At 44.7% G+C, this 25,794-nt stretch overlaps 2 protein-coding genes across 9 annotated transcripts in view; one reads left to right on the top strand and one right to left on the bottom strand.

The window, feature by feature from the left end:
* The window catches only part of TP53BP1 (tumor protein p53 binding protein 1), a 158,956-nt gene extending 154,967 nt beyond the window's left edge, over positions 1 to 3,989 (top strand). For all 6 annotated transcript variants that reach the window (XM_088472866.1, XM_088472870.1, XM_088472869.1 and 3 more), the window contains one exon: positions 3,528 to 3,989. In XM_088472866.1, the coding sequence (XP_088328992.1) occupies positions 3,528 to 3,715 (188 nt within the window). In that variant the 3' untranslated portion in view covers positions 3,716 to 3,989. The remainder of the gene's footprint in view (positions 1 to 3,527) is intronic.
* A 1,892-nt stretch (positions 3,990 to 5,881) lies between these two features.
* TUBGCP4 (tubulin gamma complex component 4) overlaps positions 5,882 to 25,794 on the bottom strand; it is a 103,911-nt gene continuing 83,998 nt past the window's right edge. The window contains exons 11-18 of one of the 3 annotated variants that reach the window (XM_088472863.1): positions 20,044 to 20,149; positions 19,741 to 19,848; positions 19,340 to 19,478; positions 17,483 to 17,660; positions 15,989 to 16,123; positions 15,787 to 15,903; positions 15,563 to 15,702; positions 5,882 to 6,079 (exon numbers count right to left, since the gene is read on the bottom strand). In XM_088472863.1, the coding sequence (XP_088328989.1) occupies positions 6,067 to 6,079; positions 15,563 to 15,702; positions 15,787 to 15,903; positions 15,989 to 16,123; positions 17,483 to 17,660; positions 19,340 to 19,478; positions 19,741 to 19,848; positions 20,044 to 20,149 (936 nt within the window). In that variant the 3' untranslated portion in view covers positions 5,882 to 6,066. Of the gene's footprint in view, positions 6,080 to 6,102; positions 10,063 to 15,558; positions 15,703 to 15,786; positions 15,904 to 15,988; positions 16,124 to 17,482; positions 17,661 to 19,339; positions 19,479 to 19,740; positions 19,849 to 20,043; positions 20,150 to 25,794 lie in introns of those variants that run through there. The other 2 variants (XM_088472862.1, XM_088472864.1) reach the window with 2 other exon arrangements.

Genomic DNA, 25,794 nt, shown 5'->3' with positions numbered 1-25,794 from the left:
ATTCTCCATCCTCTACCTAGTGACAGAAGTTCCAGATTTTGTGTGGAGGATGGAGAGTCTGCACAAATCTTACACTTCCGGTCAGGTCTGGTCCAAGCATCACTTAGTTAATTTATTAACTGGGGTGTGGAAGTAGAATATATGAACAGTTTATTTTTCCCTTTAAAGGTGAAATATCAGGGAAATCTACACCTTCTCCTAAGCTTCAATGATAAGCCTTTTATACACATCACACTAAGGGCCGGATTCAAATAGCCCACGGAAATTAACCACGTCTATCAATTACTAATTGTTCTGCCGGGGCTATTGAGTTATAGCCCGCGATCAACCCTGCAGGCTGCAGTTAACACCGATTTCTGTTCGAGCCTGAGAAGACTGAAGCAGAAATCTGCGTTAAATACCCTGATTTGTGGGTGGCAAGAACATTTTAACCCATACATCCGGGAACTGATTCTAAGGGTTAATGTGTAAATTACCACACAAGGAAAAGGGGCTGCAATTGAATAGCCCCAGGTTAAAGCCCAGGGCTACCACCCTTTTTTCGACAGCATAAATTACCGCCTCTAATTGAATCCGGCCCTAAGTAGTCTAACCCCTGCTTTTTTGATGACTCATCCTCTAAGCCTGAGCTATCCTATAGCACAAATAATCAAGCACTTCGCTATTCACTTGAAAGGAAAGAGCACTGTTCTAGCACTTGGGAGCTGAAGTAAACTCAAAAGATTTTCAAAGCCCAAAGAGCACTGGATAAGAACAATCTGATGGATAGATGTCTTAGCATAAAACAAGGAGGGACTACCTCCCTGGAGCGTGCAGAATATAGGATTTTGGAATTTACCGGTAAATCCATTTCTCCGTGGGGACACTTGAGCTGAAGACACTGGGGTATAGACTGTGGTAGAGAGTCTGGCACTTTAAATAATTTAGAAGTGTGACTGGCTCCTCCCCCTCTATGCCCCATCAGCCCCAGGTTAAGAAACTGAGCCCGAGAGGAGACGGAGGACAACAGGAAGAAGAGGAAAGGTTGTCCACAGAACGGACCAAGACAGACTTATGGAGAACAGAGGAACCTAACTGAAGGGAACACATGCAATCACACAACCATATAATACAGAGAACGATAATCGAACAAAACGTCAGGAAGCAGCGCTGGGCGGGCGTCCAGTGTCTTGTGGAAGCGGAGAAATGGATTTACCGGTAAGCACCAAAATCCTATTTTCTCCTTCATCCACTAGGGGACAATGGAGCTGAAGACACTGGGGACGTCCTAAAGCGAACCTCCCGAGTGGGAATCGCTGATACTGCTACCAAACCGAACAGGGACCACCAAGGACCAATCGAAAATCAAGAACTGAGGATCGTAGAACACCAAAGACGCTCAGAAATACTTGTGGGACCACTACAGAAAACACCAAAACATACAGCATCAGTCAGTGGAATAGGTTAACTGTGACACTAGCGGACAACAGAAGACGGAGTGTCAGAACACCGTAAGCTCAGCTGAAACAGATCAACCTGACCGTTGGTATCTGAGAGCACCAACAAAAATCCCTAGGAGATGGGAAGCAACACGAGTACAACACTCGAGAAAACCTTGCTAGATCTGAAAATAGGGAGATGCAACAGCCGCTGCCAGTAGAATCCCAGCACTACTGCCGGCCATCAAAGTTTACCTAGAGAGATGGAACAAAAATATATATGTGTGTGTGTATATATATATATATATATATATGTGTGTGTGTGTGTTTAATTATACACACACACAATTCAGAGCTGATTCCACAGACCTCTCCAGCAAGTCCAGAGCCAAGGACAGAACAGTTGTCCAGGACCCAACATGGGGGCTTGCACCCAGTGGAAGGATTAGACTGCAGAAGTCCAAACAGGTCAAGAGGCGGTAATGGTAACAGGAGTGATGGAGACTACAACATTTTACAGAGGATCAAATAGTCGGATATTACATGCTGGAATAGATAAATAAGACAGCAACTGGACCCTTTCAGCGAGCAGACACTATGATCAGCATCCACCTCGCATGAAAGGTAAAACCACCCCAGCATAACCCTTAACCAACAGACAACCTCCAACATGAAGGAAGAGTCTAGTGGGTACCAGCCAATGCGGTGGTCACAATCACCTGCGGCGGGTCCCGAACCCTTGTATATGCCAGGCGGGAGCTTAAGGCACACACAACTGTGCCCGCTGTCCCATAGGTACCTTTATATATGGTGAAAACCGAGTCTACGAGCTATGGATGAACAGACATTCATCCATTGGAGTCCCCGAATCTAAGTAAGGGAATACCGCCCCTGTCCCAAAAGAAAGTAAGGGAAAACAATACACTAAAACTCTGCAAGGCCTTCGCGTGGAAACCGTGCTGTCTAGGAACCTGTGACCCTCACACTTACTGTAGCACCTGTGCACCAGCCCAATGAGGCACCAATGTGCAGAGTATCCAACAGATCCTAGAAGAATAGTATCGCTAAACTCTAGTCCTGCCTGAGAGATGAATCAGGAGAGTCTTCCAAACAAACGACCATTCTCGTGAAGCAGCAGTGCGAGCTATCCTCCCACTCCGAAGAGAGAACTACCGTTCTTACCTGGAATTGAGCTCGTTGGAACTATGGAACCACCCGCTAGGAAAGCACTAAGCTGGATAGCCAACAGACATGAACACGTATCCTACCTGGGCAGGAGATTAAATAAGATATTAGCCATTTACCTGACTGGGGCCTGAACCCAGGTCGTACTGATGAGTGGAATAGGAGCTCTACCAACTGAGCCATTGGTCAGGCAGTTTGCTAGGGCAGCCGCAAGAGTGCGGAAGGTAGTAATAACGGCTCTGAAATATAAGGTATGCATTGTGTTATGTTAAAATCCCCCTCCTTCCTCTGCAAGCAAGCAGGGAAGCACGCGCTGTGGCGCTATGTAACAGCCGGTGGTTATGGGAAATCAGGCTGACTGACACTCTGTCTATAAACAGCCATCGGTGTGCAGTCTCCGGCGCTAATATGTCCCTGCAGCAGAGGCACACGGCATCTCCTCCGTTTAATAGTTAAAAAAGCAAAAACCAGGGCATGGCGACCTAGAACACCAGGATAGAAATACTACTGCAGAATATGGATTTAGTTTCCCAGTATTTGTCCTGTGTATCAGTGATGTTTATTCTTTTTCCTCCTGTATTAATAGTAATTGCAGAAATGTCTGATTATCGGTCATGCTTATTGTATAAGTGTTAAATATCCAGTTTAGAACCTACTTTATTCCCAAAAATATTTTGCGTTCTACAATGACCCAAGTATTCAAGTGGAATGACTGATTTAGCGCATATAGTCTACGTGCTCCTTTTTAATTTAACTAAATTAAATCCAGCAGGATAAATGATACAAAAAATAGAGTACTATTCTACAGATTTGTAGCATTTCAGTCAGTCTTGTAAGTAACTTTGTGTAACAGTACAACTTTTGATACATTCTTGGTTCATCTAAAGTATATATAATTAAAATTTTGTTTTACATCTTTTGTAGATGTTGCTTTGGCTGTTTTTGATGTAGTAATCACAGATCGTTCATGTCCGGAATCCATCCTAAAATGTGCCCAAGCCCTGGACCTTCCGGTTGTTTCACAAGAGTGGGTCATTCAGTGTCTCGTCAAAGGAGAGAAAGTTGGTTACAACACACACCCAAAATACAAACATGATTATATTTCAGGTTAAGAAGACAATACTGATGTCATTGCCCTTTTATCAGCTCTCCCTACTTTTGCTGCTCCTTGCATTGTGTATACTGTGTTTTATTGAAGTTTTAGATGGTTTTAAATGTTTGTGTTGTTTCCTCTACAGTTGCATGTGTTCACTTGTACATAGTTTTAACTTCTGGACTTTTATGATAAAAATAAATGTTGACTCTACTTGTGTTATTTTGTCCATCTTCAGTTCCATTTTTATGTATACTTAAACAGGACTTATTAAAGTCTCATTTGCAAATCTGTGTAATGACCGTTCATACACATTAAACAGAAAATGGCTTCTGTAGAGTCAAAATTATGTCTATACTTTACCAATGTTCCTCAACTCCAGTCCTCAGAGAGCTCTGACAGTGCATGTTTTTAAGGTCTCCTCACAGTATGAAGAGTGAAATTGTGTGTTAACTGTGAATGTTTTCTATTGCTGTTTGGAGCATTACTGACTGACACAGTTCTCTGAGGACTGGAGTTAGGAAATACTGATTTACACTGACATTCAGTGCTTCTTGTGGAGCAAGGACTACAAGCAGATTAGTTAAATCAGAGGTTCTCAAACTCTGTCCTCAGGACCCCAAAACAGGTCACCCAGCTGGTACACAGGTGTACTCATTATTCACTGACACATTTGAAAAGTATGTCTTCTGTTTTGAAAATAAAGAATTTATTTAAAAAAAAAAAAAAAAAAAAAAAGTTCCACTGGAGGAAATATTTCACTTGTGGTTCTGTGAGGAGACGAGGCAAACATGCACTGTTTGGGGTCCTGAGGACAGTTTGAGAATCTGTGCGCTAGAATACAGATTAGATAGATTTTTGCTGTAGTGAGGAGGTACCAGCCAGATCACCACGCTCTATCTAACCCTACCTACTTCATTTGTTAAGTTGCAGGACACTGAAATGCACACAAGACAAGTGCTCACACCATACTTCTAACATTTAAAACATAATATATTAACCAGCACTACTATATAAAGCTGCCTCCAATACGCTAGGGTATCCCCAAAATAAATATAATTTGTGTAGCACTGTTAAATCATACAGACAATTCTATATACATAGAACAGGTCACAATCTTCTTGAAATCTTCATTCTTTTTCTAATTTTTTTGCAATTGTATTTTTCCCAATATCTCACAATTGGGAGAGAGATCTATCTATCTGTTTTGGTATTTGTTAACAGATATTGTCTAATTGTTCCTAGCAGAAAAATGCAGTCCTCCAATGTAAGGCCTGAATCTGAGTTGAGCCATTTTATTTTCCCTTCCTTGCATGCATCTAAGTCGCACTGCGCATGTATCCAGATATCGTGCGCACAGTCGTAGCTGCGATTGAGGAACATGGTCTCTGAAATGTCTTAAACTTATTGGTAGGTGGCTTGGCTTAGACGCACAGTCTTATGGGCATGTAATGGGAGTGTTGCTGAAAGCGGCTGCATACAGAGACGCATAGCCACTCGCGTAGGAGGTCATACTTGGATGGAAAAAAAAAAAAAAACAACCTATCATAGGGCTGGTGCAAGTTTCCATTATGCGTATAAGGACTCACCAATCGGAAATTTCAGCATCTACAGATTGTGGGTGTCTCAGTCCTTGCACATTCGTATGTGCGGATGTAACCCAGGAAAAGGGCGTTGTAGGAGAACTTGCATAAAAACAGACATGGACGCAGCCCCGTTGTTTTTTTATTTTTGCACTGATTGTGCAATATTGGGAAAATATATATTTGTAAAGAATATATGAACCTAGAATAAGGCAAAGTAATGATTGTACAATGAAGCCTACTGAGAAGCATGAATGCCTCTCTGTTCAAGGAACTGTAAAACTTGTCAAAATAAGGGTCAATGGATAAAAGACCTAGGCAACTACTTGGGGAGAACCTGCCCCAGGCTGCCCGAAACCTAGAATTGTACTCTTCTGCCACATACCAGGACAATGATCATAAGTCACAGTGGGGTTTTTTTTTTTTTTTTTAAACTAAAAAACTAGTTTTTAAATATTTAAAATTATATAAATAATTTTCAGCTTCTATGGATGATGCAGAGAACCAGTTACCCATAGTTTATGGCGCCGAATGCTTGACATCTGTTGCTCCATTGCTAAATTCTTAAGAGATTCTCAAAGCTATTAAGCTGACTATAGCAGTAGAAACACTATAATATTTATTATAAATCTGAATGTACAATTCATTTTTATATTCACACATGAATAAATATTTGTTGAATTTGGTCCATAGGAGTTGAGTAGTCTGATCTGGTTTGTCCAAAGAAGGATCACTTCTTTTATGATCTTCAAGTAAATTTTGGTTCCATGCCCCCATTGTCTTACGGTCATAGTCCAAAACTGCAACAAGGAAAATAATCTTTGTTCAGCACAATATGGACACCAACACTTGTTAAATCGAGAGATGCACATTTTCTCATGATGTAGGACTGGTTCAAACGTAGAATTTTAAAAGAAGGGTTTTAATTCCAATTTAAAATGGTTATCTAGCTTTCTTAATATCTAGACTGCACAGTACTGCATGTACATCCACATATCACCACAGCAACTAATATCTTCCCCTATTGTAATATATTGATCTTCAATGCATTCTTCAAAATACCCTCCTGCTGTTCACCAGAAACTTTTTAGCATATTCATAGGTGCGTGGAGGTAGTTCTAGGTGCTTAAAGTTGATAGACTGACTAGAAAAGGGGACAATATTGCATCCACTGTAGCCATCCTTTCCATGAGTTTCACATGGTTTTTCAAAAACAGTTTCAATTATCTAATTTCTTCTCTCCATAGGTGACACAGGCTGTATGTAGACAGTGAGGTATAAGCTGGAGTAGGAGTCCGGGCACCAAAGTGTTATTGTTTATCCTTCTCCCCTATACCATGCCCCCAGGCAGGCCAGTTTTAGTTTGGTGCCTGCAGCAGCAGGCACTGTTAAACAGCAGGCTGTGTTTAAGCAGCCTCAAATCTTTTATTTTATTTTTGAGTGGGCAGCGTTGGCTGCTCCACAAACACCCTGCACCGGCGGCCGCACCACTAGCAAGTGGGTCGGCATCTTTGGCTGGGCCATCAACAGGGAGCCGCAAGGAGACAGGTAAGAGTGTTAGCGGCTTTCACCACCGGTGCGGGAGACCCTGGTGGTGCTGACAGCATGTATCCATGCCGTCTGGTACCTTTGCTAGATCGCCAGGGCAGCAGTCAATGGTCCACCCATGGCTTATCGGGAAGAATGCTTGACATCTGTTGCTCCATTGCTAAATTCTTAAGAGATTCTCTAAAACTATTAAGCTGACTATAGCAGTATAGTCAGCAGCAATTGCCCTGGAGGTCCATGTCAGAAGGGGGATGTAGGCTCTCCTGGTTAGCACTTCTTTCTCAGCCCCTTGGTGCATCCCCTCACAGAGGCTTCCTGCCACAGGGTATTCCTCCCATCCCACACAGAGAGGATGAGTGTCCATTTTCTACAGGGCATGCTGCAGTCAGTCAATCTCAGGAGAGTAGCATTGGTTTTCCTGTATACCTCATCAGTGGTCAGGTTACACATCTAACTCGTGTCTGCCGAGCAGGACTTGGATTGTTGAGCACTTAGTGCCAATTATTTCCCTGCATTGAATGTGTCTGTGTACATGTAATTGTGTTTAACAGTACTGTTTATTTCTCTCCAGTAGCGTCAGAAGGTGGTTTCTGCAGAATACCTGTCTTCTGCGCAGCTAGAGGACCTTCTGCCGGAGACTTGCCAAAATAGGCGCTTCCAGGTTTCTAAACGCATTGCCTTTTATCCACTGTGGGTCAGGCCAGATGGGAGTCTCCTCTCTGGTGATGCTAACATTGCCCGCCTAGTCAAAAACTCTACCTTTCCTATTCCTAATACGGCATCCTTTAAGGATCCAACAGATAGGAAGTTGGTATCTTCCCTCAAAGGGATTTATTCTCATGCAGGTGCTATCACACATCCAGACCTAGCGTCTACTCTGATGGCTAAGGCCATCGGGGGTTGGGCAGACACCCTTCAAGAAGGCTTCAGCTCGGGTACCCATAGGAACAACCTATTGTAATTAGTGGAGCACAGAAAGGCAGCAATAGGACACTGGTGACCTAACCTTCAAAGTGTTAGCATCCTGTGTGTCTTCTAGGCAAGACCTCTGGCTTACTTCCTGGCGCATTGACTCAGACTCGAAGAAAGCCCTAGAAGCTCTTCTGTATTCAGGGGACATCCTCTTTGGTCCCAAATTGGACAAGATTGTGGCCCCAGTGGCAGTGCCAAAGACAGCCTGTCTCCCTTCTGCAGCAGCCCCTAGGTCACAAACTTCTAATTTTTGCTCCCTTCATCCACAGGGAGAAACCAGGGGCCAGATTTTCTCGAGGTCCCAGGATTACTCATCCAAGGGTTCAAAGCGCCGAGATAAACTGCCCTGGTCTGCCACCAAGCCTACTGACCAGCTTGAGTGGGCAGGCCTCCACCTGTGGGATTCCTGTGTGGGAGGCCAGCTTCTGTTCTCGAAGACCTGGATGGCCGACCACATCGGACGCCTGGGTGCAAGGTGTTATCTCCCTTGGCTACGGCCTAACCTTCCTGGAGCTGTCTCCTAACCAATTTTTTTCCACATGCTTTTCGGTGGATCCAGACAAAGCAGAAGCACTGCAGGAGTCTATTCACTCCCTGCTGTCCTCCAAAGTAATTGTTCCATTCCCTTGACACCCAAATTCTGGATGGAGTCTCTACAGTCCATCATTCTGACGCTGGAGCCGGGGGATTTCATGGCCTCCTTGGACATCCAGGATGCCTATTTGCATGGTCCTATGAGGCTCAGTTAGCAGCACTTCCTCAGGTTTGTGGTCCGGGAGGAACATTTACAATTTCTGGCATTGCCATTTGGTTTTGCCACAGCTAATCATGTCTTCACAAAAGTCATGGCAGCTCATTTTTGCCGCAGGGGTATGAGGACTCTACCTTATCTGATACTTGCCCAGTCACCAGAGGACCCACGTCTGGATCATCAATTGGAAGAAATCCTCCCTAACTCGGTTGCAGGAGATGTACCATCTGGGGGACCTTGCTGGATTCCAAGCTTCAGCAGGTCTTCCTCCCGCCATAAAAGCTTCGGGACCTACAGACCAGAATTCGCAGGTTCTTAAGTCAGACCTTCTACCTCATATACATATTCCGTCTGATCTTGCAGATTCCATGGGTCCTCCGCAAGGTGATGTTGGAAGGAGGCATGGTGATCCTGGTAGCTCCCAATTGGCAGCACCAAGCTTGGTATGCGGATCTCCTCTGCAGCTGGATCTTGTGTCTCGGGGCCCGTGCTTCCATCCACATATGGTCTGTCTCACTTAGGAAGGATGTCTCAAGAGCCACCCTGTCAGAGAGCTAAGGGGTTCTCTAAATGGGTCATTCGTACCATGCTGAATACTCGTAAACCACCCTGCCAGAATTTATCACAGCATCTGGCAAACTTACTTTGCCTGGTTTTCAGCCAGGGGGTTCTACCCCCAGATCATTTAGACTCTCGCGGGTACTCTCCTTTCTGCAGGCAGGTCTGGACTTTTGTGTCTCCACCTTGCTTCTTTAAAGGTGTAGGTTTCCACTCTAGCCTCTTTCAGATTGCTCTAATGCCTGATGTAAGGATTTTCCTTCAGGGTGTTCTGCATGTTCAGTCTGTTTTACTCCGTAGAACCGGTCTTTGATGCTTCTAGCTTTTCAATCATCACCCTTTGAGTCTTTGGACATTTGTTGGCTTACGTGGAAGACTGTCTTCCTACTTGCCATAGCATTGACTCGGCGGGTGTCAGACTTGAGCGCGTTGTCTTGTTGCTTCCCATTTTTGGTCTTTCACTCAGACCAGGCAGTTCTTTGGACTTGATTAGGCTACTTTCATAAGGTAGTTTCTCGGTTTCACATCAACCAGGAAATCATGGTCCCTGCCTTTCAAGCACCAGAATTTTTGCCAGAAGAGGCCTCTTTTGGATGTCGTGAGGATCCTCCAGATATATAAGGATAGGACCAGGGATCTCTGTAAAACAAAGACCCTTTTTGTCCTCTATGACTTTCATAAATTGGGCTAGCCACCTACGAAGCAGACTTTGGCTGCATGGATCCGTTTGACCATCCACCGCTCTTACACTGTGGCGGATCTTCCTTCCCCGGCCGTGGTGATAACTCATTCCACCAGGTCGGTGGGTACTTGTGGCAGCTCAATGTGGCGCCTCTGTGGAGCAGCTTTGTAAGGTGGCCACGTGGTCCTCTGCCCATACATTTCTCATTCTTTTCATTTGACACCTTTGCTACCGCAGCTTTTGGACATCCCACTGTCTAAAGCTTGTGTCCCCTATGGAGAGAAGGAAAGGAGTTTACCTGGTTAAATTCTTTTCTTCGATATACATAAGGGACACAGGATGCTCATCTTGACGCACCTGGCTTGCAGGGTTTTTGCTCTGCTTCTGGTTCTCTTGTCAGTCTCTTCTGGATGTATAGACCTGTCTTTTCCTCTTTCATGCTCCTCCTGCCTTGGGTCTGCTAACTTTACTGGCCTGGCTGGGGGTGGGGTTTAGGGTGAAGGAGCCTGAGCTGCTGGGTGAAAACTATTAACTGTTTCATACCTGGACTACTCCTCCAGCCTATACCCCACTATCTAAAGCCTGTGCCCCCCATGGATATTGAAGAAAATGATTTAACCAGGTAAGAACATAAATCTTTTTAACATGCTCCTAACAGCTTTTCTAAATTATAAACAACAACAATCGTCTGGTACAGCACTTTCCTGATTAAAGAAACTTCCACTGAAAATATTTTAATATTCTTTCAGCTATTTTTGAAAGAATCCAACATAGCCAATGTGTAGCATTTATGAACACTTTTATCTAGAGCATTACTAGAACTGCTCACAAATGTCTTGAATATATGCACATTACAATTTTCTCTTTTGGAATAAACCCGAGACCTGGAGGTATTGTTTTAGGGGCACTAAGATCTTCCAATCCTCCCAGGGAGGACTGTCTTATATGCACCCGGTAAATGCACAGATAATAGACTATGGGTTAGAGGGTATGGCACAAGGAGCAGGTTGTTACCTACAATGTTGCACAAGTAAAGATTAAACATAAACACTTAACACAATGGTCAATTTCATAATGCTTAACAGTGATTCTTCATTGGAACAATGACCATGGGATTAAAAAAAAAAAAAAAGTCAACAAATTAATTAATATGGTTCCTTTAATTTCTTCTTCAGGGTCTATAGGTCAACAGGGAGACCTTGGGGTTTAGGTGATGACAAGGACATCCGGGCACCATACAGTTACATTTTTGTCTCCCAGGATGCAGAGCCTCTCCCTATACCTCACCTCCAAGCCAGAGGCACCTCAGTTTTGGTTGGTTCCCGGCCAGAGTCGGGTCACTATAGCGCAGTGGGGCTGTATAAACAGACCCTGAAGATTTCTACTGTTGTTTTTTTTACTAGTTGTCAGCACGGACAGTCCAGTTGGACGTCCGTGCCGAGACGCCGGTACCGATTCAGAGTTTGTGACAGGCGCGCGAGGTCTGTGCTAGCCAGACACGTGGGACTCCCAGGACTGCAGCTGGATTCATGGGGAGGCAGGTAAGCCACAGCGGATCACTGCTTGCGGAGTCGGGACAGACTGGGGGATGACGGCAGTGGAGCCAGGCCTGGAAACCTGCGCTTCCACAACGATAACCTGTGGGCATTTGTGCTGGAGTGCTGTAAACAAAGACTGCGCTTCCAGGGTCTTAAGGGTTAAATCGCCAGCCAGGGGTGGCAGCCTTCTCTGTTTACAGCTGGCTCCTCCCGGCTGCACAGAATCTGGCAAACTTACTTTGCCTGGTCAGTCCTTTCCCAGACAGCCCCCAAAAAGATTACCAAGCACAAGAAACAGGCCTGGAGTACCAGACGACCTGCGGCCAAGTCTGATGACAAGTCCTCAGACTGACGGGACGGGTCTCCCCTTGGGGAATCCTAAGGTGGGAAGCAGACTCCTTCAGTTTGACCAGTGCTGGTGCTAGGTCATAACAGACACTTGAGTAAGAGAAGTGATCTCTCACGGGTACGCCCTTGCCTTCCGCAGAAGGCCTCCCCAACAATTCTTCTGCACAAGCCCGCTGGCAGACAAAGACAAGGCATTACAAATCCAGAAAGCAATACAATCCTTGCTTCAAGCAGGAGTTGTCATCCCAGTCCAGTCTCCTCAAAAAGGAACTGGTTATTACTCCAATCTCTTTCTGCTCCAGAAACCGAACGGATCATATTGGCCTATCCTCAATCGCAAGGCCCTGAACAGATTCCTCAGTGTAGCTCGATTCAGGATGGAAACCCTCCGCTCAATTATACTGGTTATGGAACCGGGGGATTTTATGGTATCACTGGATATTCCAATTGCTTCAACTCGCCAGCGTTTCCTCAGTTTTTCTATACAGCAACAACATTTCCAGTTTCGGGCGATGCCGTTTGGTCTCTCCACGAGTGTTTACCAAGGTTATGGCTGTCATGGCAGCCCATCAACGGCATCAGGGGGTTCAACTGTTGCCTTACCTGGACGACCTCTTATTGTTGGCAGGGTCTCCAGAGGTACTTCAACACCACCTACAGCTGACAGTGTCTGTGCTTCAGGCTCACGGAAAGTTGATCAATTGGACAAAGTCCTCCCTGACTCCATCTCAGAGGATGCTTCATCTGGGAGCTCTGTTGGATTCCCAACAGCAGAGAATCTGACGGCAGAAAAGATCTCCACTTTGCAGACGCGAGTATGCAGATGCCTCCACAGTCGCCGAGTGTCAATCCACTCAGCAATGCAAGTACTGGGGTCCATAGTATCGACGTTCGACATGGTGAAATATGCCCAGTTTCATTCCAGGCCTCTGCAGAAATTGATCCTCTCCAGGTGGAACGGATTACCCCATCGGATAAAGGCGCAAACGATGGTGCTCTCTGCAAAGGTGCGTCTGTCTTTTTGCCTGGTGGCTGCAGATGTGTCACCTCACCTAGGGGCACCCCTTTTGGATTCTGGAATGAGTCCTCCTGGATTGGGGCGCAGTGACAGGTCCACACTCCTTTCAGGGGTGGTGGACAGCAGAGGAGTCTGCTCTATCAAACAACATATTGGAGCTTCGGGCGGTCTTCAGGGGCCTTCAGCAAGCTAAACTCATACTTCACGAAAAACCCGTGCAAGTTCAGTCAGACAACGCGATGACAGTGGCTTACATCAATCATCAAGGAGGAATTTAAAGTCAGGTGGAGATGACAGAGGTGTCACGCATTCTAACATGGGCGGAAGGCCATCTCCCAGCCATATCGGCAGTGTTCATTCCGAGGGTCCTCAATTGGGAAGCAGACTTCCTCAGCCGTCACGACGTGCATCCAGGGGAATGGTTTCTTCACCAAGAGGTGTTTCAACTCCTAGTGGACAAGTGGGGCCTTCCAGAAGTGGACCTCATGGCCTCCAGACTCAATCACAAGCTGCCGAGATATGGGTCCAGGACAAGAGATGCCAGGGCACTCCTGGTCGACGCTCTGTCAGTAAAATGGACCATCTAGTTTGTGTATCGGTTTCCTCCAGTCTCCCTTCTTCCTAGAGTCATTCGGAATTTCAAACAAGAGGGAGGAATGGTCCTGCTGGTGGCTCCAACGTGGTCCAGTAGACATTGGTACTCAGATCTTCGGAGACTCATCATCAACACTACATTGCTGTTGCCTCAAGGTCCTTGCCTTTACCCAGACCTGGGTAGTCTGTCTTTGCCGGCGTGGCTCTTTAGCGTTGGAACCGACTGCTTTAAGAATTTTCTGCCCAATAATGGCTTCCCTTGCGGCAAAATTGTGAAAGTGTGAGGCATGGTGCCTCAACCGAGGCACCATGCCGTACAGCCCAAGAGCACGAGTCGAGTGAGCCTGCATTGAGGCCGTAACCGTCACATTCGAGGACAAATATGCCTTCCAAATGGCACCAGTGACCCATCTAGCGATGGACTCTTTTGAGGCAGGCCAGCTTCTTTTTGGTGCATCAGTCAACACTAACAGGGAATCAGTACGCCTCAAAGACGCAGTATGGTCCAAGTAAATGCATAACACACTTACCACATCCAACAGTGCTAAGGAAGAAGCTCTAATAGTCACTGAATTCTGGCAAAAAGTCGGAAGGACAATGTCCTTGTTAATGTAGAAAGCCAAAACCACCTTTGACAGAAAGGAAGGTTTAGTGCATAACACTACCCTATCCTTATGAAAAATGAGAAGTGGAGCTTTACAAGAAAAAGAGCCGCTAATTCAGATACTGTTCTGGCCAAAACAATGGCCAGAAGGAAAACAACCTTCAGAGTGAGATATCGCAATTCTATAGATTACAAAGGCTCAAATGGTGCCTTTTGAAGTGCCTCCAAAATTAAATTCAAATCCTAAGGAGGAACCGGTGGGACATAAGGAGGCTGTATGTGAAGAACCCCCTGCAAGAAGGTCTGAACTTTATGGAATTGCAAACTGCAATAGCTGGAACCCAATTTTCTGCCCAATGAAGGATGTAAGAAACTTCCCTAATTGCTAGCCAGCTGCGTGTCCCACCCTGCTTGTTTATGTAAGCAACTGCTGTGGCATTGTCTGATTGGATTCGTACCGGTATATTCTATAGATAGTATTAAACCTGAATCAATGCATATCAAATTGCCCTTAATTCCAGTATACTGATGGGAACAGCAGCTTCCTGAATAGATCAAAGACCCTGCTCTGTCTAGAACCACCGCCCCCCCGGTCTCTCGAACTGGTTTGTGACGCGCAGAAGAGCGACTATCGGCCAGCTACGAGCGTTCGCATCCTAGCGAGTGGGTCTGAATCAGGCTCTCTGTCCTGTGCACACACACTGCATGGGAAAATTGAAGGAGTAGCTTAAACAGTTTGAACTTATTTAAGTATCCAGAGTCCTAATGAATTAATGAGAAAAGACCAGTATCAGCTGGACAGTCCAAATTAAGCTCAAAGTTAAATCCTATAAAATCACTACTTGCTGGTATTTTTGTTTTGCAATAAAAGGGTTTTATATTTTTCACATGAAGCGGTCCATACAATATTTCAAGTAGTAGTGTGTTTGTAATTAGGTTTCATTATTTTGGAATGGTAAATTAGAGGGCGTATACAGATGCTATAAGCTTTCTAAGATTGTTTAACTTTGGTTTTCAGTCTCCTAAACACTCAGCACATATTGACAGGTTCAACACAGGAGCACTGATCAGAGAATAAAAAGAGGTGACAAAAGACCTAGAGTGGTCTAAAAACAATAATAAAAAAGTACTTTTTGTTGTCGGTATATTTACTAAGGGTATATTTACTAAAGTGAGAGTTTTTAGAAGTGGCGATGTTGCCCATAGCAACCAATAACATTCTAGCTATTATCTTCTAGAAAGTGCTAGATAAAAGGTTAAGTAGAATCTGATTGGTTGCTAACACCTTCACTATAAACTCTCACTTTATCTACACTCTATTTGCCTATTTTCACATAGCCAGGAAAAGGCTTACATTGATCACAAAAGGTGTATACACATGTAACGATTTTGTAACCAAGGATTTTCCCTTGAAAAAAATGAACGATTTTTACAACGATGAACGAAAAATGTTCCTTCCCTTAATGAAAATAGTTATGTTGGACAGTCTGAAATGGACGATGAACTACAAAAGGGAGCGCGCTTCAATGATTATCGTTCTAACCCAGAAACTGAATGATTTTTTGAACGATAACGACATCGTTAACGACAAATCGTTAAAAAAATCGTTACGTGTGTATGCACCTTTAGGGTTCAAAATGACTGCTGGATAGAAATTAGCCTGAGCTTACCTTCCCAATGTGCCTCCTGCTTGTGTGTAATATTTATTATAGTCTAATCGCAGAAGCAGCTGAGCCAGGTCAGCGTTAATCTGATGATTACGTACACTTGAGAGTATTCTGAAGAGTAGTGAAGACTGGCAGCTAAACCCCTGCAATAAAACGAAACTTTTCTGTAAGTCATCTCAGACGCAACTTGTACTAATTAAGGCAATGCTAAAAAGTGTAGGACTCACTTTAACAAGGATATCCAGCTGGCCAGCGCCACGTTCATCTAGGGGACCCAGGTTTTGGCTGACTAGAGAACAGAAGCTGTGGCACAAGTCTAAGATTTCATTTAGACAATGGAAAACCTGCAAAATAAATGCAATTTTTCAAAAATAAATATTTGTACATTTTATTTTAACCAGCAGGTGCACGATCCTATTTTGTACTTACAGGCTTTAGCAAAATGAAAGACTGAGCCAGAAGATTGCTGAGAAAGTGGTCATGAGCCAAGCGGATACTCTCAAAATCCCGTGTAGCGTTTATCTGCTGTAAGAGTTGGGAGAACTGGGATTCTAACACATCTACCTAAAGGGAAAAAAGAACTAGTAAACTACAAAGGAATACTGTAAAGAGAAAGTGATAACAGGTCATGTGTGAAATCTAATGCTGGCTATGCAGTAATGTGACTTGGCTTTTTTTTATTGATCTGTTTGCTCCAGTTGCAGGTGAAGAGGATGTGATCAGCTCTCATGGATTTCCTTATATAGCAGGTAGGCTGCCATTCTTTTGTACTATGAGACTATTCCATTGTCACCACTGGCTTTTAACGCTTACAATAACTGCATAGAGACACTGAAAAACATAAAATGCTGCCTAAGAAAGTTTACTGATACCATTGAGCTGCTAGGCTGCATCCCACATAATGAGCGCTGGTTTGGTTGCCTAGTCTTTCATGAAGGGAAAGTGTCTTATATAACAGACAGGTGCAAGTACACATAGAGAAGAACTTCTTGTAAACTAGATGCATAAGGTTTAGATGCTGAGACATGCGCTTCTCAAGATGTGTACGGCTCTGCATATGTGCGGAGACTCGCTATTTTTACTTGGAAACAATTTGGCCTGAAATTACTCAAACTCAGGGCCCGATTCAGACCCGCTCGCTACATGCCTTCGCACGCAGCCAAAGTAAGCAAGTCCCGTGATCACACAGCAAGGATTAGCAAGCCACTATGTCTTGGCGTGCAATCGCGGTGTGTATATAGATGCCGACTAGCCTGTCTTAAGACACCCACTTATGCACATCATCTCCAGGAAGTGTTGCAACCATCGGTAACATCGAGTACCATCGGAAGCGAACGCAGCACTTGTGGTTCACCATACCCTACCGCAAGCACTGCGAGTGCGTTAGTGTGAAATTCAAACAAGTGATGTGTACTATCACTCTCCGTACTAATTATGCACGCTTCTGAAATGGCGATAAGACGCTCAGACATGCCTGCGTTCGCACCACCACTCCCATGATTTCATCGACCAAACCGTTACCACCCACAAACGGCTCATCCCGTCACTGAATCTAGCGAGATGGCTATGCGCTGCAATCGACCACTTCCCGATCGCATGGATCGTTTCGTGCACTGCAATGCATACGCACATTGCACCCATCGGCTGGCTGCGTGCGAACGCATCCTAGCGAGCGGGTCTGAATCGGGCCCACAGTTCCAAAATGTAGACAGATTTTATGAACCAGTGCTATTCAGTTTTTATATAGATCTAGTGCATAAGATATTGGCTCAGCAGAGAAAATGTACATTGTATTCTAGGAGTCCCTTTCTAGTTTAGCAGCTGGGTTCTGTATCGATATCAAATAAACGTGATGTGTTTAACTCCTGCACTCCCAGTTACTACAGCCAATAACCTTTATCAATGTGTTCCCATCTTTCTTACCTGCAAGTAGTACTGAAGATTGTCCACCAGAAATGCCATGTGGTTCTGCAGCCGCCATTTGATAGCATCTGTTCTATTTGATTCCAAATGTTTCCTTTGCATCTGCAGAGCCCAGCAATGCTGAAGCTCACACTGTACCCGGCGGACACTGAGCAAGTACTTGAATACAACATTGTACCTAGCAAAACAGAAGATGTAAGCCATAATTCCCTGGGATAGGTTTACAGCTCTCTACAAATGTTAGACAATATGGCAGTACACTGGAATTTAGAAGCTGGTGTGGTCATACAGCATTTACAGGGAGGGGACTGCTGCCTAAAAGCCAGAATTACCACAGCTCAATGTGTGTTTAGATCTTTTGATTATGTGCTTACATATTAAGAATAAAGGTCTCTACAAACTGGTTTTGAACCCCCATTTATTCATATATTTTAACCTAGGAGCAATGAAGCACTGTTTTAGAAACATAGCACAGAACCACTCCTCGCTGGCTTCTACATGGGTGAGAAAGGTGTCAAAGTGGTTAGCATTGTCAACTGGCCTCTTGCTTGTGTGTAATAATAATAATAATAATCTTGAACCAGCCTCATATCTTCATCAAATCGGAACAAAAATGGAAGTAGTATTGTAGTATTTCCGCATTATTTAAAAATATAATTTAAAGTGTCAGAAATTGTCTAGTGAACATGACTGCAGCAAAACTGGTAAAAACAATTCAAAATATCAGCATTTCTAATAATAATAATAAAGTAGTAGTAGTCACAATTTTTAATTAATAGATCTCAATTAAGTTTATTTTTTGAATTAACAAACCACAGTGTAACATATACTGCCTATTGTGTACAGCACAGTACAAATAACTTATGGTAGCAGACAAGAACTTAGGCCCTGATTCAGAGCCGGACGCTCTGACCAGAGCGCTCGCTCTGAATCAGGACCGTCCTTGCTCCTTTTTGGAGCGGCCTCCTGGCCACTCCCATAGCTGTGAGTGGCCACCCACAGCTATAGCAGCAGCCAAAATGATGGTCGCGATGGTCAAGAACATCGTGCTTGCGACGAGACCCTGCGGTAGGGTCTCGCTGCCGCAAGCCCAGGAGTGCTTTTGGCTCTATCAGAGCCAAAAGCACTCCCACTGACATCACTAGTGATGTCAGTGGGGCCGGCCGCAGACGGTAGGCGTTCCCATGGGAACGCCCCCGTCTGGGCAGCCATGCCCCAGGCACGCCCACCAAAGGGGGCGTGCTGTCAATCACCATCGACAGCACGCCCCCTTTGGTGCGAGACCCATAACGACTGCTTGGCCGTCGTTATTCGGATCTCGCGCATGCGCACGACGGAGCCGCCTCCGTCGTGCGCATGCGCACTTGGGCACCATCGACACGCTTGCGAGCGGGTCTAAATCAGGCCCTTAATCTAAAACAAGTCAAACTTTGTGTTTTTGTTGACATAATGATTCATAGCTGTATCCTGCTGACATTATACTGAAAATGTTCTACTTATGGTAATTTGAGCACTCTTAAAATATAAATATGCCAACTATTACTGATCTTATAAAGTATAACTTTAAAGCACAAGGTTCTCCATGCAAAATAATGTATATTTATCGATTTTACTGAGCATTTACTTAAAAAAAAAAACCATACATTAGTGTTACTCTGATTTACCACTGCAATACAGCCTTTGAAATAGCGTATTGAAGATGTCAGCCTCTATTAAGGATGCGGAAATTAGTTTCTTCAGATATATATTATTTAGTACAATGATTCACAGGTTTTAAAAAAATTAAATCTGTAATGCTACAGTTTACAGACAGAGAGAATTATCCATCTGAATAAGTTCACAAGAAGGAGCACTCACTTCTCTAATACAGCTGGGGTGAAGAGAATATGCAGGGGCCACTGCACTTTATAGGACAATCCAAGAGCAGCCCAGCCAGAAGTAGGAGCTTCTCTCGGAGAGGTGTCACGTGATGGACCTTCCCGTGGCTGGGAAACATCTATGGATAAATACACAGCACACTATGAAAATTGCTTATTAATAGGGATAGGCTATTTAGAGATCATAATTAGCTCAAGACACAGCCCTCGTTACGGTTTACAGTAAACTGCCCCTTACACATCATAACACAACACCAATGTTCTGCAAATAAAGCATCTAAACACTCATCCAAATCCTGCTGGCTTTGTGTGACCAGTAAAAGCAGTCGCAAAGACAGATACAAACTTGGAAAGTCTGGAACAAAAAAGGAAGCCACATACCTTTATGTTCTTTTCCATGGTAATCAATGGTTAAATGGAGCAGGGGCAGAAGGTTGTCATCATCGAGTAAAACCTTATGGGCTGATAACTGGAATGCTACATTGACATCTGGTGGAGAGAAGAGGCTGGTTCTAAAATTTGCAAGGGACACTTGAACATAGACAGCGAAGTCTTTGCTCCCACACAGCTAACTCGCCACATTGACCTACACAATGCATGTGAGCAGACACAGCCAATTAAATCACAATCTGGAGCATATTCCTCGTCTCCCGTAAGGGAGCAGACTGCACAACATGCACTCACCGTGTTCTGTGACAGCAGTAGGCGGCGTTTTCAGCATCTGCTTTGCTATATCTATGAAGGCCTGAAACAATTCCCCTCTTCCCAGCAAGTAGAAATCTTTTATAATCTGAAAGTTGAAATAAATTATAAACATATACAGAAGCCAATACCCAAATACAACTTCCAGAAACATTTGGATCCAACTTCACCTGTGTATGTCACCAACAGTAATGGAACTACATTCTCAAACATGACAATAACATATATTAGAAAACATTCCTACTTTACTGTAAATAATAAGAGTTATGGTAGACTTACCCATGTTAACTCTTTTTCTTCGAAGTCCATAGGATCCACAGGGATACCATGGGGAAATGTGGTTGGAGTTATCCAGGCACTAAACAAACAGTTAAGTTTTCAGCTCCCAGGATGCTCTGGTCCTCCTCCACACATACCCCGCCCCTGGCCACAGGCATTCAGTTTTGTAAACAAGCCCAAAGCAGGAGAAGGAAAGAGGAGAAGGAAGAACAATGTACACCAGAAACACTCTCACACAAGATGAGGGAATCCGTGATCGAAATAAAAAATACCCAATGCAGCCAGGTGCATCAGGGTGGGTGCCCTGTGGACTTTGAAGAAAAAGAGTTAACAAAAGATAAGTCTACCATAACTCTTCGTTTCTTCAGGGATACCATGAGGATGTCCTAAAGCAGTTCCCCTAAGGGTTGGGACGCTCCTGAGCAGAAAGGAGAACCCGCCACCCAAAGGAAGCATCCTAAGAGACAAAAGTATCAAAGGCATAGAACCTAAGAAAAGTGTGGACAGAAGACCACGTGGCTGCCTTGCACAATTGTTCAGCAGAGGCAACACATTGAAACGCCCACAATGGTCCCACAGACCGGGTAGAATGTGCTGTCGCCGTGTTTGGAACAGGGAGATCAGCCTGTGTGTAAACCTGAGAGATAGTCATATGCGACCATCGAGCCAGAGTTTGTTTATTAGCTGGCCAGCCTCGTTTGTGAAAACCATATGACACAAAAAGAGCATCTGATTTTCTAAAGAGTTTGTACGATCCACATAGAACCACACGAACCACATCCAGGGAGGCTTCCACCACAGAAAGGTCTGAAGACTGAAAAGCTGGAACCACAATATCTTCATTGACACTACTTTAGTTAACAGCTCTATCCTAATGAAAAATCAAAAAGGGGGAGCAACAAGAGAGCGTTGCCAAATCAGAGACTCTGATCGCTAGGAGAAAAAGTGTCTTCGCTGTCAACCACTTCAAATCTACTGAGTCCGGAGGTTCAAATGGGGGAGCCTGTAACACCTTGAGAACTAAAGACAAATACCACAGTGCCACCAGTGGGACAAAGGGTGGCTGCACTCGGAGAACACCTTGAAAAAAATTCTATCATCCGGCAGAAAAGCAATCTTTTGCTGTAACCAGACACCACAGAAACCTGTACTCTCAGAGTGGCCAGGCGGAGACAGAGATCTAACCCAGCCTGGAGAAAAGCAAGTACCCGGGAAACCCTAAAAACCTTAGGGTCATACTTTCTGTGGGAACACGATTGACCAAAAGAATGCCAAACTCAATAATAGATGTGGGCAGAGAAAGGCTTTCGTGCCCTAAGCATTGTTTGAATCACAGAGCTGGAGAAACCTTTGGCTCTTAAGATGGAAGACTCAAGAGCCACGCCGTCAAAGAGGTAGGTCTGGATGCAAACAGGGACCCTGCGGGGGCGTGGCCTGGAGTAGCTTGGTGTAGGCAGCATTTTACCAGCTCTCCCGCATATATCCTGAATATATCCTTGTCAGTTAAATATTCTGGCTTTATGGACGCTACCAGAGTTGGTTAATACCGCCTGCCTCCTTTGGTGCACCGTGCTAGATTCCTGTCCTGGCGATTTACATTGTATCTCCCCGAAGCTGAAGTTGGCCTGTCCATCCTGCCTGCGGTCCGGTGCCTCTGTCCTTGCTCTAGGTCTCTGCTGCTGCTGTTCGGGCTGATACTTACCTGCCGGTCTCTCCCTGGTTTCCGACTGCGACTCTGGTGCTCCGGGACCTCCGCTGTCGGCTCTCTGCAGGCTTTGCCTCGTATTGTCTGTTTGAGCTGTGCTGGAAGTGGTCGCCGCCATTTTGGACTTCTCCCTGATCTGCCGTTGCGACTTTGTAGTCTCCTCTGGAACGCTGCTCCTGGTAAGGCTGTTACCCTATTAGTGGGCCTCGTGTTGTTGGCTGGGATCATCCTCCTGCTGCCCATTGTGGGATTCTCCTTCTGGCCCCGACATATGTAAGGGCTGACGGCCATCTATCATCTGATGCACCTGGCGGTGAAGTTTACGAAGTGCTGGTGATATCGGCCATTTTGAGCTCTCCTATCCGGGTACGTCTCTTGGTCTTGGGCTCTGGTGGCGTGCTGTCCCTCCACCGCCTTGCCGCTGAGTGTTCATTTCTGCAGTACACATCCTGTTTCTCCTGCTGTAAAAGACTTCCTGCTCTGTGACATTTCTCCCTAAATATGGCTCTCTCTGTGCAACAAATCCTTCAGGCTGTCAGGGCCTCTACTCAAAAGCTTCTTACACAGCTCGACAATATACAGGCGGTCACCCTTCCTTTATGTGTTACTCTTGAGAGATGCTGTGATGTGGATGAGCAACCTACACAACCAATTTCTGAAGTTGCAGTCATCACAGCTTTTACAACTGACTTCATCCAAAATGTATTCCTTCCAATGGATGTGATTAAATCTGAGTCTAATTGCTATCCTATTTTTGGGTGTTCTGATGTTGCTGTTGTACCCCAGATGATTTGTCCTTTATCTCTATTGTGTGTGCCGAGATACCAGGGTTTACCACCCCAATATGCCTCTTCTATTCCCCTTCATATGTGCCGAGATGGGACTGTCACTTCAAATTCACCTTTTCAAGGGATAGAGTTGTGGCCGGACTAATACTACTATTTTGAAGCATGTTACTATGTTTAGTTGCTGGAAATTCTATATATCCTGGTGTTGTATGTTTAATTCAACTTTTCTCCTGGTTTTATTTAAGATCTGTATTGCCACTTCTCCAATGGAATGGTATATCCGGTTTTAGTCTTTAAATTTTTATTTTATGTGCGCTGCAACATCTGTATATCTGTGACATATATGCTGATTCATATGGGAATTGTTCCAGTTATGTATAGTATAGGAGAGTTGAGTTCTGCCCAGCTTAGGAGATGTGACCGGACTAATACTAGTATTTTGCAATATATTATTATGTTTATCTGTTCGTAATTTTATATATCCTGTTGAATGCTTCATTCAATTTTTCCCGTTTAATATGGGTATATTTCGGTTTGTAATCTATTGTTATCTGTCCGGTGAAATGTATTAAAATTTCTAATGTTGCGGGAGGGCTGGGGCTAGTCTGGCCTAGTTTAGGGCCATCAGTTTATTGCCCCTGTCATTTATTTAATTATAATCCTTTAATTGGGCTGGGTTGGGGGGTTAGGGCTGTTAGAGTAGTTAGTGGCGGGTTGGGAGTTAGGGGATCCAAGTGTGCCTGGGTTGGGGTTAGGTCATACAGGGTGGGGGGCTACGGGGAGGTTTGATTTTCTGGGGGGGAGGGGGGGTTCATATATATTATTTAAATTATGTTATATTTTTATATCAGTAGACATGAGACTGTTTTTTTTTTTTTTTCTCCTCAGTATTACTCCTGTTATGCGGTATAATACCTACTACCTAGATAATATGTATGTTTATAAGACATATCTTATATAGCCATAGATTAGGTGGGCTCAGATGGCGCCTATGAGTCCGCCCTATACTATCCGTATGGTTTGAGTTAGGTATATATATACGTTTGCTATTTACCGTGGATTATGATTTCTATACATGTAACACCTGATTGCTTATTACTCTGTGATCTATACTCTATGTCTGCTGATATTATTATCATTCTGTAATTTTTTGTATAATGTTTGGGTATGTCTCAAAAAATTTAATATAAAAAACTTAATAAAAAAAAAAAAAAAAAAACAGGGACCCTGCACTTCCAGATCCAGCCATAGAGAAAGCGGTAACAGAGTGTTTATGGATAGATTCCATATGTCAGTGAACCATTGGCGTCTGGGCCAAGCAGGAGCTACTAGTATCACTGTTCCACCTTCCTGCTTGAATTTCCTGAGGACCCTTGGGAGGAGGGAAATCGGAGGAAAGAGATACGCCGGCTTGAAGTCCCATCTTACTGCCAATGCGTCCACGAAGGCAGCTGAGGGGTCTCTGGTCCTGGACCCGTACCTGGGGACCTTGTGATTGTGACGTGAGGCCATGAGGTCTACGTCTGGTAGGCCCAATTTGTTCACCAGGGGTTGAAAAACCCCCAGGTGGAGAGGCCACTTTCCGGCGTGTATGTCCTGACGACTTAGGAAGTCCGCTTCCCGGGATGTATATTGCCAAGATAGCTGGAAGACGACGCTCCGCCCAGATCAGAATGTTAGTCACTTCCTTCATTGCTGCGTGTCTCCTTGAAGAATGAGATAGGTTACTGTGGTTGGAATGGATCTGGACCGACCTGTGCCAGGATATATATATATGAGAGTGAGAGATATATATATAGAGAGATATATATATCTATCTATCTATCTATATATCTAGATATAAATATATATACACACCCCTCCGGAGTGGGGAGGATACTTTGGGATCATATTAGATGATACTGCCCGATCGACTGGGAGAGGATCAATTGTTGCAGACAATAAATGTCGGTTCCAGGGACCCCCCCACTTTAAAAAAAATTGGCTCCTACCTGACCATTTATGGGTCCCATCATTATATGCTATCAAGCTCCCCATATGCCCCTCAGATCTCTCCACATGCTACCACACATCCCCCTAGAATGCCTATCTGATACCCCCAACATCAGACCTCCCCACATGCCCCTTAAATGCATGTCACAGAGTAATGCCCTTTACACATTATGCCATGCAATAAAAATAGATCTCAGCAGATAGAAAACTCTTTCCATATAATTGCAAGTGTGACTAGAGGGTCAAAGGGCAGAAGCGATTGCATGCAAAAAGTCCTCAGCAGTATTAATAGAAGCAGAATAATCTTGCATACATGAAATCCCCAGCAGTATTAGTATAAGCAATGTCTGTTAGGTGTCAAGCAGCTAGCTGGTCTTTGAAAGCAGTTAAATCTGTAATTGTGGATTGACGCTGCTGATGGCAGGGCCGGATTAGGCTTTCAGGGGGTCCGGGGCACTTAAGATAGGAGGGCCCCCTGGCTGTGCCCGCTGTGTGTGGGCCTCCTCCCCCTTCACGTACATGAGGCAGCTGCAGCAGCGCTGGTCCTACATGCACTCCCAAGAAGATGAACTCTCATTCTCACACCTCCAGCGCCACCTGCCCTGTAAGTACTGGTACTGATAGTGGAAGCCTGGGCACATCATGTGATAGAAGAGAGAACGACGGAGGTGAAGGTGAGCCGGGGATGAGACATTGCGGTGGGCTCCTGCACTTGTTTTGAGCACCAGGCTTTATTGACTGAAGTGGAACAGCTCCGGTTGGGGGCCCCATGAGATAGGGGACCCGGGGTTACTTACCACCCCACCCCCCCCCCCCTTATCTGGCACTGCCTGATGGTAAGGGGCACAATTGACCGGGAGAATCCCCTCTTGCCGCTGCTGGACTTGGAGGTCCGGGATAGCCCTGCACCTCTTCAAGATACCACCGCCATCATTCAAAGCTTGTGCCTACCACGAGCCAATCATGTCT

The sequence above is a fragment of the Taudactylus pleione genome, unplaced genomic scaffold (genome assembly GCF_031769625.1).
Source record: "Taudactylus pleione unplaced genomic scaffold, aTauple2 ptg000129l, whole genome shotgun sequence".
Lineage (NCBI taxonomy): Eukaryota > Metazoa > Chordata > Amphibia > Anura > Myobatrachidae > Taudactylus > Taudactylus pleione.
This window is presented reverse-complemented; position numbering and strand designations above follow the sequence as displayed.